We start from the raw sequence: 12,345 nt of genomic DNA on the forward strand, positions 1-12,345 counted from the left end.
AATTTCGATCCCGATATGAATCGCTATGTAAGTTCACACTTGATCGGGATCGATGTTCATTGATTGCAGCCATACTATTGCATGGCGTGGATCTTATGACGTTTGTGAGTTTAAAACATACTTGATTGATTTTACAGATTCACTTGCGAACATTTATGCTGTTGTCAGGACAGGAAATCTAGATAAGATTTTGTTTTATATGTGTTTGTCTTATTTATCAATAACAACACTTGTAAATCAAGCACTTTTAATTTTTTAATTTTTTAAGTAATTGACATAACAAGATATTCATTGAAAAATTTTCGGACAAGTGAAGTTGAAGTTCGGACAAGTATATATCTTGGTGACTTGTCCGAATGGACAAGTAGGAAAAAAAGTTAATGTCGAGCCCTGATAACTACTTACCAATTCTTGTCCACGAATTCAAATCCCAACCAACCAAGAGTTTTTACTCAAACCACGAAAATTTGACCCCACGAAAATATGTGATTTTACATCATATTCTTGATTGAGCTGTAGTATAACATATGTTGCTGAGATCTCTAGAGTCAATCATTTTTATTTATGCATATTATATAATAGCAAAAGCGAAGGGTTTTATAATATTGTTAACTCTGAACTCAATAAAATACTACTGAGGTTTCTGACAATCATATACACTTGTTGTTTTTTTTTCAAGTACTACTTTGGAGATATAAATCTACCTAGGGACAAATTTCTTCAGGATGAGATGAAATTAGAAGATGGGTGTATCCTTTTTAACTTAACAAATAATTCTTTAGGATAGTAGTTAAATATTTAAACCAAGAAAACAAAATCTTGAAAACAATTGCTATACATAAGAAGGATTTGATAAATATCTTATATATCAATTGAGAAAAAAGTGCAAAATTTTAGAACACAGATTAGTATTCCTATTGAATAGGTTTACATATATTTAAATTGAAAGGATAGCAAGTACTATTGAATCATAGTTAGACATTTAGATACAGTAAAGGACATACATCATCAGCAAGGCTTTCAGAAGGATTATATAGAAACAGGTGGTACTTCTTCAAAAATAAGAGGTTCCCGATGGTAGCAACATGAGCAAATTTTACTTAAATATGTTGTAAAATTGTTCTCCAATGAATATTTGGATCAGAAGAATTATGATTTAGTGTGAGTAAAAGAATAGGGTACTGGCACATTTTGAAAGGCCTACATTGGAATATGTCAGTTCATATGAATCATTAAATAGAGTAGAGATGTTAGTTTCCTTGACGAATATTAGGGGTATCTTTAGCCACAATGACAAAATTCAATCGACTGAAACAACTTACCACCAATCACAAAATCATCGCCACAGCATTGAGGAAATCTGACTCAGGACTTATTCAGGTAATGAAGAAATTTTACCAGTAACCATTATCTTAAATGTATTTCTTGCTGTGAAACAAATCACCACATTCCCAATTTTTCCTCACAGCTTGAAAATTATACCTCTTGCAAATAAATATGTTACTTAATTTACAGTTGTTTGTAAAATTCTTGTGCAAATCAATGAAATAAGGTAGACTTTTTTGGCTCCATTTCAGGTTAGCAAGGACAATGTGTTCATCCGTCGTAATCCTGACATTCCTATACCAGAGAACACAGAGGAAAGAAGGAACGATTTTAACGACAGATCTGCTTATGTTGTATGTACCAGTATCCGATTCTACCTATTATATCACTTGTTAATTAAAGGTTACTAGTAATTAGCATCAAAAGTTATGTAGAATATAATATTGATGTGATGTTAACTGCCATATGAAATACAAATCATACAATGTACAAGTTTGTTTTAATATGTTTATGTGTAAACTTCAGAGTTTGAAATTATCTGTGATGCAAATCTCATTACAGAAAGGCTTTCCATTGAATGTGTCACTGGACACATTAATTGCTTACTTTGAGAAGATAGCACCAGTGGATACAGTATACATGAGAAGAGACCAGGAGAAGAAATTTAAAGTTGGTTTAGGTTTATATATTTATTAATATATTAATATCAATATACTGTATATAGGGTTATTTTCGCCCCGTGTTATTTTCGCCCTTTTACACTGTAAAACAAATTTGCTCCATTTTAAATTCGCCCAATCATAGTTTTGTTTAAGAAATTATACTTAATTTTTTGAATTCGCCCCGTTTTAAATTCGCCCGAATGAGATAAGGGCAAAAGGGGCGAAAATAACATGGGGGCGAAAATTTCCCTGTATACAGTATTAAAATTGTACGAGATAATCAACACCTTCATATGTATAAAAAGTGAGAGCATAATTTTTAGAGTGATAAAATTATTGTTACACCCCCACTGAGGCTTAAAAAGAGACGGTGTGTCTGTCATCCTGTCCATACCACAACCATTTTACATGGCAGTCAGGGGTATTATTTTGTGAGCTCAGTAATCACAGTGCCTTTAGTTTAATGTTAACTTTTGTAAAAGTTCCTTTAGATTAAACAATTTTTTTATCATTTGATAAAACAGGGATTATAGGATGGAAGATTTGACATCTCCCTGGAGTATACCTGTATGTTGTAAACAGTATATTTTTACTGATTAATTTGTTTGATTTAATGATATTGTACTGATTTACAGGGATCGGTTTTTATCACATTTCATAAAAAAGAGGATACAGAGAAGTTCCTAGCAGAACCTGAATCTAAGTATGAAGATGCAGTCCTTATCAAAAAGTCAAAGTAAGTTATAAGGTTCTCCAACTGTAGTGTGTTTTTTTTTTGCAGCATTGTCAGAAAATTGTCTGTCTTGCCTTAACATTTATGTGAAAATGTTTTTGAATCCTGGATTTAAGAATATTTAAGATAAGTGAAGGATAAAAGAATTTTCCACAGATTTATCATATAGTTTTTCTTGAAATATTTCATGCCTGATTGTTGTGCCTCTATAATTTTAGACAAGAATATTTTCAAAAACGAGAGGATGAGAAAAAGCAGAAAAAATTGGAACAGTTACGTAAAAAGAAAGAGTAAGCATATTTCTTATTATATTTATGAAAACATCTCTGAAAAGTTTTTGCATTCATATTGATTAAAAGCAATTTTCTTAATTGACATAAAAGTTTTTAGTGATATTTAAACTGATCCAATAGATCATCGCTTGCAGGACAAATGATATGTTAATAAATTTTAACAATAATTTAATATTTTTTCAGAGATCAACAGAGAAGGGAGGAAGAAGAAACAAAGGTTAGCGTTTTTTTTCCAACTAACACTCTGTCCCATATCATTTTTTTATCTGAAATTATTCTCCGAAAAATATTTTTGTTTTTGGTTTTCTAAATGATACCAAATTTATTAGTCTAAAATAAGAAAAAAAAATTATCCTCCATCCTTTCCAATCAAAGTTCAGGAATGACCTTTGTCCAGCCGATTTGGTCTCAAAACGTTGTTTGAAATATATAAAATGCCTCAGTTTTATATTTCATGCAATATTTCTCAAATGTGGAAATTATCCTTCAACATTCACAAAAATGTGAACTTTATTTCTTAGATATAAATATCTCTATTCTGTCATTTGAAAACTAAAGCATTTTTTACAAACTTGACAGAAACTAGCTGGTTCTATCACACCTGGTGCCGTGTTACACCTGACAGGTATTACCGGGGAGGAACTGACCAGGGAGGATATCAAAACTTACTTCACAGACTACACACCTGTTGCCTGGGTAGACTTTGAGAAAGGCGACAACCAGGTACTCATCATAGTCTATAAGAGAAAATAGAAGAGTATAAAATATATGGACATTGTTGTGTGTTTACTTTGTAAAATATAGTGTACATCTACCACAAAAGCTAGATCCAACACTTCATCTTGAATATTACTGATGGTAATACATGTAGTCCATTTATGATAAGGGACTTTGAAAAAACATTGAAAGGCATTTAAACATGCCATTTCATTTCAAGCAATTTTTTATTTCAAATCTTAAACTTGTACGTATCAGTACAGCCAGTTTACAAAGATAATTTTTATAAAAAAAAAACTTGTTTTGGAACTTCTTCTCCCTTTTCATTACCTGTATGCAGTACTGTGTATCATAAAACTTTTTTTGTCTAGGCCTGGGTCAGATTTACAGAAGCCAACACTGCAAAAACAACACTAGAGAAAGCAATGGCAGACCACGATGGCAAACTTGAGATTTCAAACCTTGTTTTAGAAGGGAGAATTCTGGAAGGTACTGTTCTTATACAGCTTGCAGAAAATTCTATGTAATTGTTAGTGTGAATATGTAACAACAAATGATATTCTCATTGATTACAGATGTACAATTTTTACAACCATTAATATTTTAGCAGACAAGTAGCTAACCAAAATATATAAATATGAAAAGATAAAATTCAGAAAACCCCGCAACATAGTGGAGGAATTTTGTTCTAAGGACTTTGTGCAAGATCAGCAAGTTTACCTTCTTAACAGATGTAATGTAAAATAGGTCAATTGCCCACTAAAAAGTTTCATGTGAAAAAATTAAATGACAATTTTAGGAGATGAAGAAATGGATCATTGGAGGAAAATTTTTAAAGAAAGAGCGGACAGTATCAATCGCTTTAAGGCAAACAGGAAAAGGAGACACGGGAAAGGCTACGGGGGACCCAGGGTAAGTGTATACAAGTCGGGTTTCTGTTCTGAGAGAATGATAAAATACCAGTGGAAGAGGCATTTAGAATTGATCAGTACTAGATCATATCATCTTAGTGTTATATTGAATGAACTTGTTGCAAGAATTTTGCAGTTTTAAAATCAGAGGACTTCCTTGATAAAAGGTTTTGTAATGCCCAAGTTCGACATTTTTTCTCTGTGATCATGAATTAAGGGTCCTCCACACACCCACAGCTTATGTTCTCGTATTATTAAGCATTACTTTTAACAAGCATATCAAGCTTTAAAAACTATCCAGGGATTAAAATGTAATTTATTCTGATTTTTTAAAATAATTATTTTATTTGTTTCAAGAATTTTTTCCCAAGGCGTTTTCATACCTAGCACAACAAATTTTGTTTTACCCTTTTGTTTAACTTTAAGCTCACAGAATAATCATAAAAACTTAATTTTATTGATCAACATATTTTTTACAGAAATTTATTTTATTTATAAAAAGTAGATAAAACTCATTTTGTCTAAAATACATCTCGAGATAAATCAATAAGGACTCCTTTTGTAGAGAAGAAACATTAATAAATTAGATTACATCTTAAAATTGAATTAAAATTAAATGCAATGATGTAGAAAAAAATTTTCAAAATCTTTGGTATCAAAGTTCCTTTTTGGAGTTATCTTTCCTGTTGCTCGGGACTCAAAAACTTTGGCTAGTCTCCGCATACGTCACCATACTATATTTAGTAATTACTGGCCACTGAACTGGACAGATATAAGAGAGGAAAACTTGAAACAAACACTATTTTATCAGTATTTATAAACACACAATGAGATAATGTATTATTGAAACGCACAAATTAGTGTGCCGAAATTTCAACTATCAAAGTGAAAACAGACTCGGTTGATTAGCCTGAAAGTATATATAACCTAAACGTTTCTCGTCATACCAGGTATCTGTTATTTCCAAATTATTATGTAACATAATCCAAGACGTCTGTTGTTCTTTTATTTAAAAAAAACGCACATCTTTGTCCATCGCTCATTCCAAGACCATACCATGTGTTCATTGTTTACAAACGGTGCTAGGCCAAATCGTTCATCCATAAAACTAGATAAACCAGAAGTAAAATTATTTTTTCTCTATATACGTCACAAGTCACATGGTGTGGAGGACCCTTAAGTTCAAGATTTAGTAAATATATTTAGACTAACTTTTTGGTGCTAGATCTATTATGACGTCATAATCACATTCAACTTTATTTATCCCGTATTTTAAGGCTCTAATGGAAAAGTAGGCAAATGTAAAATTAGAGGAGACTGTGGATAAAAGTATCTTTTGTAATGCACAAATGAAACTATTCTTTGTTTAACAGGACAAGAAGAAGAGGAACACTGGTGGAGATGGGGGAAGGGAGGAAGAGGGAGACAGTGACGGAGAGGAAGATGATGACGCCGGGGATTGAGGTATGTATGATCAACTGCAGCAAATGACTATTCACTCAAATCTATATTTTTAGCTACATTCAAGAAATATTGTAAATTTCTAATTGAATTGATATTTTAATGATATTTGAACTGATGTTTTGGGAAAAAAAGCACTAGAAATGGGATCTAATTTTAGCATATTTAAATTTAAAATTAAAACAAATGCAAGTCATAGATTTTTCAAATTGACTTCCATGTGCTTCTCTATGTTAAAGTTCTTGAAGAAGATTAATTAAAAGTAATTTATGCAAAGTTCATCTTATAGAAATGTGCACATTCAGTTTAGTGGTAAGATTTAGCAAGAGTGATAATATTTATCTTTAACTAATGTATTGCTATTTCTCAATTTTCAGAGTAGTGGTGCTGATATGGGACTTTACTGTATGAACTGCAGACTTTTAGACACATTTAACAGAAATAAAAAGTGAGCAGTTTGGAACATAACAGGACGCTTGTTGTGCTCTTGTGTAGATGTACATCATAAGAAAACTCTGATTTTATTTATGGCTCCAGCTGTCGGCCATGTTTAGAGTGTTGTACAGAAGCATTTTATGTCATTTTCAGTTCTCGTCATGGAGGACAAATACATTTACCTAAGAGGCAAACCAAGTGTTCTATTTCTTTCTACAGCCATCCTGATTTTTACAACCAGAAAAGTTCTGTTGTCAGTTTTTAATTGACACATAAAGTAGACAACATGCTTTTATAGTTTAATACATACATATACTGTAAATTGGCAAATAATCATGATGGTTTTTATTTCACTATGTTTGGATTTATCATTTTTCCAGGAAATTAATTCCACCGTGAATGGTTTTATTGATTTTTAAAAATGTTGAAATGCTTAGATTTGAATTGATTTCTTGCTTCGTGAAATTAAAACCATCGCAATCAGTACTTTTTGAGATATCTTGAAATTTTGACACCGTGGAATTAAAACGACTCAGAGTATACTATATGTAAAATTCAGTACAGCATAAATATCAACTTACATACAAACCAAGTGAGAACTTAAGTAGTGTACAACATTCGTATCTACATACATTTGCATTAAGTAAAATTTATATAAAGTACATGTACATCGTGTCACTTTAAAAATAACAAATAGAAATGGCATAGTCATTTCTTCCTTGTATAAAAACCGTTACCTTTACTCTCGTTAGTTATTACGTAGGGTTAAGGTTATTGTGATAACAAAAAATACATTGTGAAGTGATACATTATGATTCCTTTTAGTTTTTTAATTGAACATGTACTTTATTTGTATTGATATATATTTTCTGAAAGCACTACATCTTTAAAACTTAACGAAAATATTGTAACTTGTGATGATCTTAAAGATGAATGTTATATATGCTTTTGAGAAAAATTTAATGTCTCGTACTGATGTGAGTCATCTGTAAACTCGGACTCTTTCAAGTTTTCGTCACTCCTTGTGGCCTGCGAATTCTCAAGACTCTTGAGTGATCTTCGTCTGTGTTATAAAAATAAACAAAATATAATTATTAAGTACAGCTGAAATAAAATAATTGATTGATCTGCTAAGTTAAGAATTTTACGTGTATTACCTGTAACAAGTGCATGTGACAGCTATGGCTACTAGTGCTATAACTGATGTAGGAACACCCACTATCACAGCCAGGGGTACATGGTCTGAATTCCGCAGTCGATGTTCTCTTTCTATAACAAAAAAAATGATGACATTAAGACTGGGATGAATAAATCGTTAACTATGTTTTCTATAATATTTGACAAGTTGTAGTTTATAGGTCAGTATTTTATGCACCGTTCAATATTCTATTGCTTGTAGACTTCTTGAGATCGATCACTGTTATTTTTACCCCATTTTAGGATCTTGACCGAAATGCTTTATAGACAAGTTCACTACAAACAATACAATTGCGTTTTGCTTTTGGTCTTTTCTTAAGAAAGCATGCTTCTGTACAGAATTTGTACATACCTCTATATATTTGATGAATTTTATTCCTATATTTCGTTTTGATAAGTTTGGAATGAGATGTCAATTTTGAATGAATTTCTTCCTATTATATGTAATATAAAAATCAACTTGCAATTACGTGAGCTGCATAAATGAAGATTTTTTTTTTTTGAAAAGTTTTCCAATTACTTTTTAATTTGTCACATTTCTTCCCAATGTATTCCTCTGCACAAATTTTACAGGTACCATCTACTGGGTCACATGTTTTATTTCCGTAGCAATGTCCACTGCAGTTTTGTAAACAATCTCTTCCATAAAACCCAGAAGAACAAACTAGAACAAACAGTCAAAATCAAATTATTTAATTGGACTCATGCTTAAAATTCATTCAAGTTTTCATAAAGCACAAATTTGCTTTCAAACACGAACAATTATTGCACATGCATTCAGTTAGTCTATTGTTCTGAGCAAATTTTGTTAAATGTTTCACTTTCTTAATATGTTGCATGCAGAACAACATGCATGTAATTGTTGTTATTCTGTAAATTCTTTGTGGAAACCTCTGTGGGGAACAATAGCAATACCCCCTCCCCTCAACAGTCTACTTTTTTCACATGAATTCTATTTTAACCTAGTCAAAGTAAAAAATTATGCGTTTGCAAGCCAAGATAATGAATTTATAAATGGTTTGGCAGTTTAACATGTTCTATTCCGGCAAGCTTACCCTGGTTACAGGTTCTCTACAGGAGAGCTCACCCTGGTTACAGGTTCTCTACAGGAGAGCTTACCCTGGTAACAGGTTCTCTACAGACAAGCTTACCTTGGTTACATGTTCTATTCTGGCAAGCTCACCCTGGTTACACGTTCTCTACAGGTAAGCTTATCTTGGTTACATGTTCTATTCAAGCAAGCTCACCCTAGTTCATGTTTATGCAAGCTTACCTTGGTCACACGTTCTCTACAGGCAAGCTCACCCTGGTTACATGTTCTCTTTAGGCAAGTTTACCTTGTTTATCGCTCTCTACAGACGAGCTTACCCTGGTTACATGTTCTCAACAGGCGCGCTTACCTTGTTTACCCGTCCTCTACAGGCGAGATTACCCTGGTTACAGTTTTGTTCATGCGAGCTTACCTTGGTTACACATGCTATTCATGTATCCTGACTTACAACCGCTGCTGCACGTACCATCTTTAGCATTACATTTACCATTCAAGCAATTCTTACTACAGGGTTTAGAGCAGTTTTCACCGTACAATTCTGGGGCACAGGCTTCAAATGTAAAATAAAACACTTTTAGTGCAACGGTTTTATCTGGAAGAAACTTGCAAATAAGTTTTATTGGATCTCGTAACCCTATCCTCTTTAAAATTTAAACTATGAAAATAGTAGGCGTTTGATTATCGTGCAACTTTTTAAAGATGTTAAACTTACGTATATTACAAGGTTCTCTCCATCCCGGGGCACACCCCTCCTCACACAGACCGGTGAATGGGTTACACGTGGCATTTCTCAGACAGTGTCCTATACAACTCTCATCACAACCAGATCCGTATTTCCCAAAGGGACACGCTGCATTGTACATGTGTAACATGGCAACAAGAAATAAAAAGAGTAAACGATTGTATAGATAGATCGATCTGCGATCAATTTATGTGGAATCTTTTGAAATTATTCAAAATCATTCCATTAGGAACAGTATAGTTTCCCCCCATTTATTTGCTGACTTCTTCAAAGACAAAGCCACAATATTTGAACTTAAACAAGAAGAGTAAAAAAGTCTCTGATTTAGACGTAGCTCTGATGGTTTTTAATTGTCAGAGACATTCTTTTAAAGTTTTACATTACAGTAATATGTACATGTGAAAAAAGTTGTAACAGATCAAAATACTGGACAAGGGGACAGTAGTTTGAAAGATTTCCATTTATTCATCAGTAGCTGGCACCACGTCGTCGCAAACCACGGCCAAAATGTACGATCCTCTCCCATTCTGGAGAGAGCTGTATGCGGACTCTGGACCGTGGCTTGAGACGATGCTGGCACAACCGATACCTGGATTTATGTATTTTAGTTCCAGACTGAATTCAACTCAGACTGAAACTCTATGTGTTTTAGCGTTTTTTTTAATCTGAATTTTTGGTGAAGTGGACTTGAAGTAAACTATATGTAACAACGGCAACACCTTTTGTTAAAAAAAAACATTACAAAAGAGTCACATGTGTACTGATTATGTAGTAAAGTTTTACTGATTAAAATTGGATCACATCAAAATTGTACGAAAAAAAGTGTGTTGACAAAATTCAAAGAAATTCAAATGTGAGGTAAAGGAATGAGCTCAAACAACAGTGGCTTGTGACGTTGTAGATTGTAAGCCCTCCCCCCTTCCAATTAAAAAAAACAGTAATTTTATCTAGGTATTTAAATGCCTTACGTGATTGACATTTATTTCCCGTCCAGCCATCTTTGCAGCTGTAGCAATGCCCGTCCTCGATATGACATTGATTGCCATTACAATCCTGCGGACACTGTTTGTCCACCCGATCCGATACTTATTAGCTGATACTATAACAAACTTATTAGTATTATTTGCATGCATATAACACTCATAAAGACAGACTTTAGACCGCACAGTCCCTTGCGGTACATTATTAGCTGTTTTATACCAAATAATAAAAATGGACCACGGTCTATTATTAGCTTCTTTTCACTAGTACACTAATTATATCCAATGACGTTGTGTTTAAGGGTTAATTTGGGACCCCTTTCTATGGACCCAAACTTCCTGTTTTGAGTACCTTTTAAATCCATTGACCTTTCCAACTGATTTTTCTACATTTAAAATTATGGATGAAAAGGTTAGTTCATAATTTTTTTTTTTACAATCTCCAAATGTATTTTCTAACACTATAGCACTGTATCTTGGTGGAAGGGGGAGGGGGACGGGCAGTGCCTCCTCATAACATATATATGTACACTCCAATGCCTTCATACTCCAGCTACTCTAGATCTACATAGACAATTATTAAATGCCTACAATCCCCTTCAATTAATTCCAAATTCATTTTGAATATTTGAATCACGTTTTTCTGTATTTTCAGTGAGTGATACTAGATATATGTAATACCCCCTCCTTTATTTATAAAATGCTCTTTTAAACCCTTAGTTTTTATTTTCATTATTTTATCCTCCCTACAACATCACTCTTCAACATACAATCCAAACATAAATATGTAAAAATAAATGAAATATTTGTTTGACATCTTGAATCTTCCCCTCACCCCTGCGTGGTCTAAACTAATGCTATATGACGTCATAGCAATATAAACATTCAGAATACCTCACTACCATATCATCTTTCTTAATTTGTTGAATTTTAATCATTAGAATTTAATAGGCTTGCATTTATACATTTAATGCTTACATTCTTCTTTATGATCTGTAGTGTAATATTTTAATAATCTATAAATAGGCACCAATATTTTGGTATTTCGATCCCGATAAAAATAAACCCCTCCTGTTTTATTTTTAATCACCAAGTCAGAAATATCAACACATTTAATGGGCTAGCAACCACACCCAGCAGCTTTAATGTATTAATAGTACACATTTTATTAAAATACAATATAAAATATATTACTGCATTTATATTTTTTTTTACCTGTTTACAGCTCTACCAATCCTTTCTAACAAGCTTTTACACACTTACTACTCTATTTAAACCGATTCTACTAATTTCACATTCCTAAGAGTTATCTCCCATCCGTTGTTGGCTTAACACTCATTTTTCCCCACTCTGTCCTTTGCAAGTTACCCGGTACCTTTTAATATTTTTAACCAAACTATATCGGTCAATTACCATCTGTGCCCGTATTGCCAGAGTTTGGGGCAATATGAAAAACATAATTAACATGAATGTCATGATCATACCAATTTAATTCCCATTATACTGTCCCATAAAGTCGGTTAGGTTATAGAGGGAAAACAGTGCCTTACGTCGGTTGACCCCCCAAAGGGGAATAACATATTTGTAAATGTGAAACTCTAGAACCTCATGAAATTTTTCAGTATTTTTGTTTCTATTTATAAAGGGTTTTTTTCCATTCATTTTCACTTAACTTAAATTTCAACTTTGTATATATATAAGAACCTAAACACTATGATTTCTTTTTTTTTTATTTACAAATTTTACTTTATTTTGAAAGTTTCATCCCAGTCTGTATGTTTTAAGTTCATAATCTTGAATACTTGAGTTAAATTGAAATTGACTACATCTAGCTCAC

At 32.6% G+C, this 12,345-nt stretch overlaps 2 protein-coding genes across 2 annotated transcripts; one reads left to right on the forward strand and one right to left on the reverse strand.

Annotated features, from left to right (window-relative positions):
• Positions 1–679: 679 nt before the first annotated feature.
• LOC134264841 (lupus La protein homolog) lies at positions 680–6,854 on the forward strand (the record flags this gene model as incomplete). Its single annotated transcript, XM_062747112.1, has 12 exons — positions 680–749; positions 1,274–1,380; positions 1,578–1,679; positions 1,888–1,995; positions 2,624–2,724; positions 2,940–3,011; positions 3,198–3,231; positions 3,594–3,737; positions 4,103–4,220; positions 4,531–4,643; positions 6,016–6,106; positions 6,481–6,854. Coding segments are annotated over 11 exons (1,059 nt in total), but the record flags the coding sequence as incomplete, so codon positions are not given.
• A 535-nt stretch (positions 6,855–7,389) lies between these two features.
• LOC134264851 (uncharacterized) lies at positions 7,390–10,593 on the reverse strand. The gene is made up of 6 exons (XM_062747119.1): positions 10,497–10,593; positions 9,499–9,636; positions 9,199–9,336; positions 8,256–8,399; positions 7,696–7,807; positions 7,390–7,601 (listed from the first exon to the last, which is right to left on the reverse strand). Exons 3-6 carry the CDS (start codon positions 9,218–9,220, stop codon positions 7,475–7,477), a joined length of 405 nt encoding a protein of 134 aa, XP_062603103.1. The 5' UTR covers positions 9,221–9,336; positions 9,499–9,636; positions 10,497–10,593; the 3' UTR covers positions 7,390–7,474.
• Positions 10,594–12,345: the final 1,752 nt, after the last annotated feature.

Source organism: Saccostrea cucullata, unplaced genomic scaffold (genome assembly GCF_032062105.1).
Source record: "Saccostrea cucullata isolate Sc308-1 unplaced genomic scaffold, CSIRO_AGI_Scuc_v1 ctg19928, whole genome shotgun sequence".
Lineage (NCBI taxonomy): Eukaryota > Metazoa > Mollusca > Bivalvia > Ostreida > Ostreidae > Saccostrea > Saccostrea cuccullata.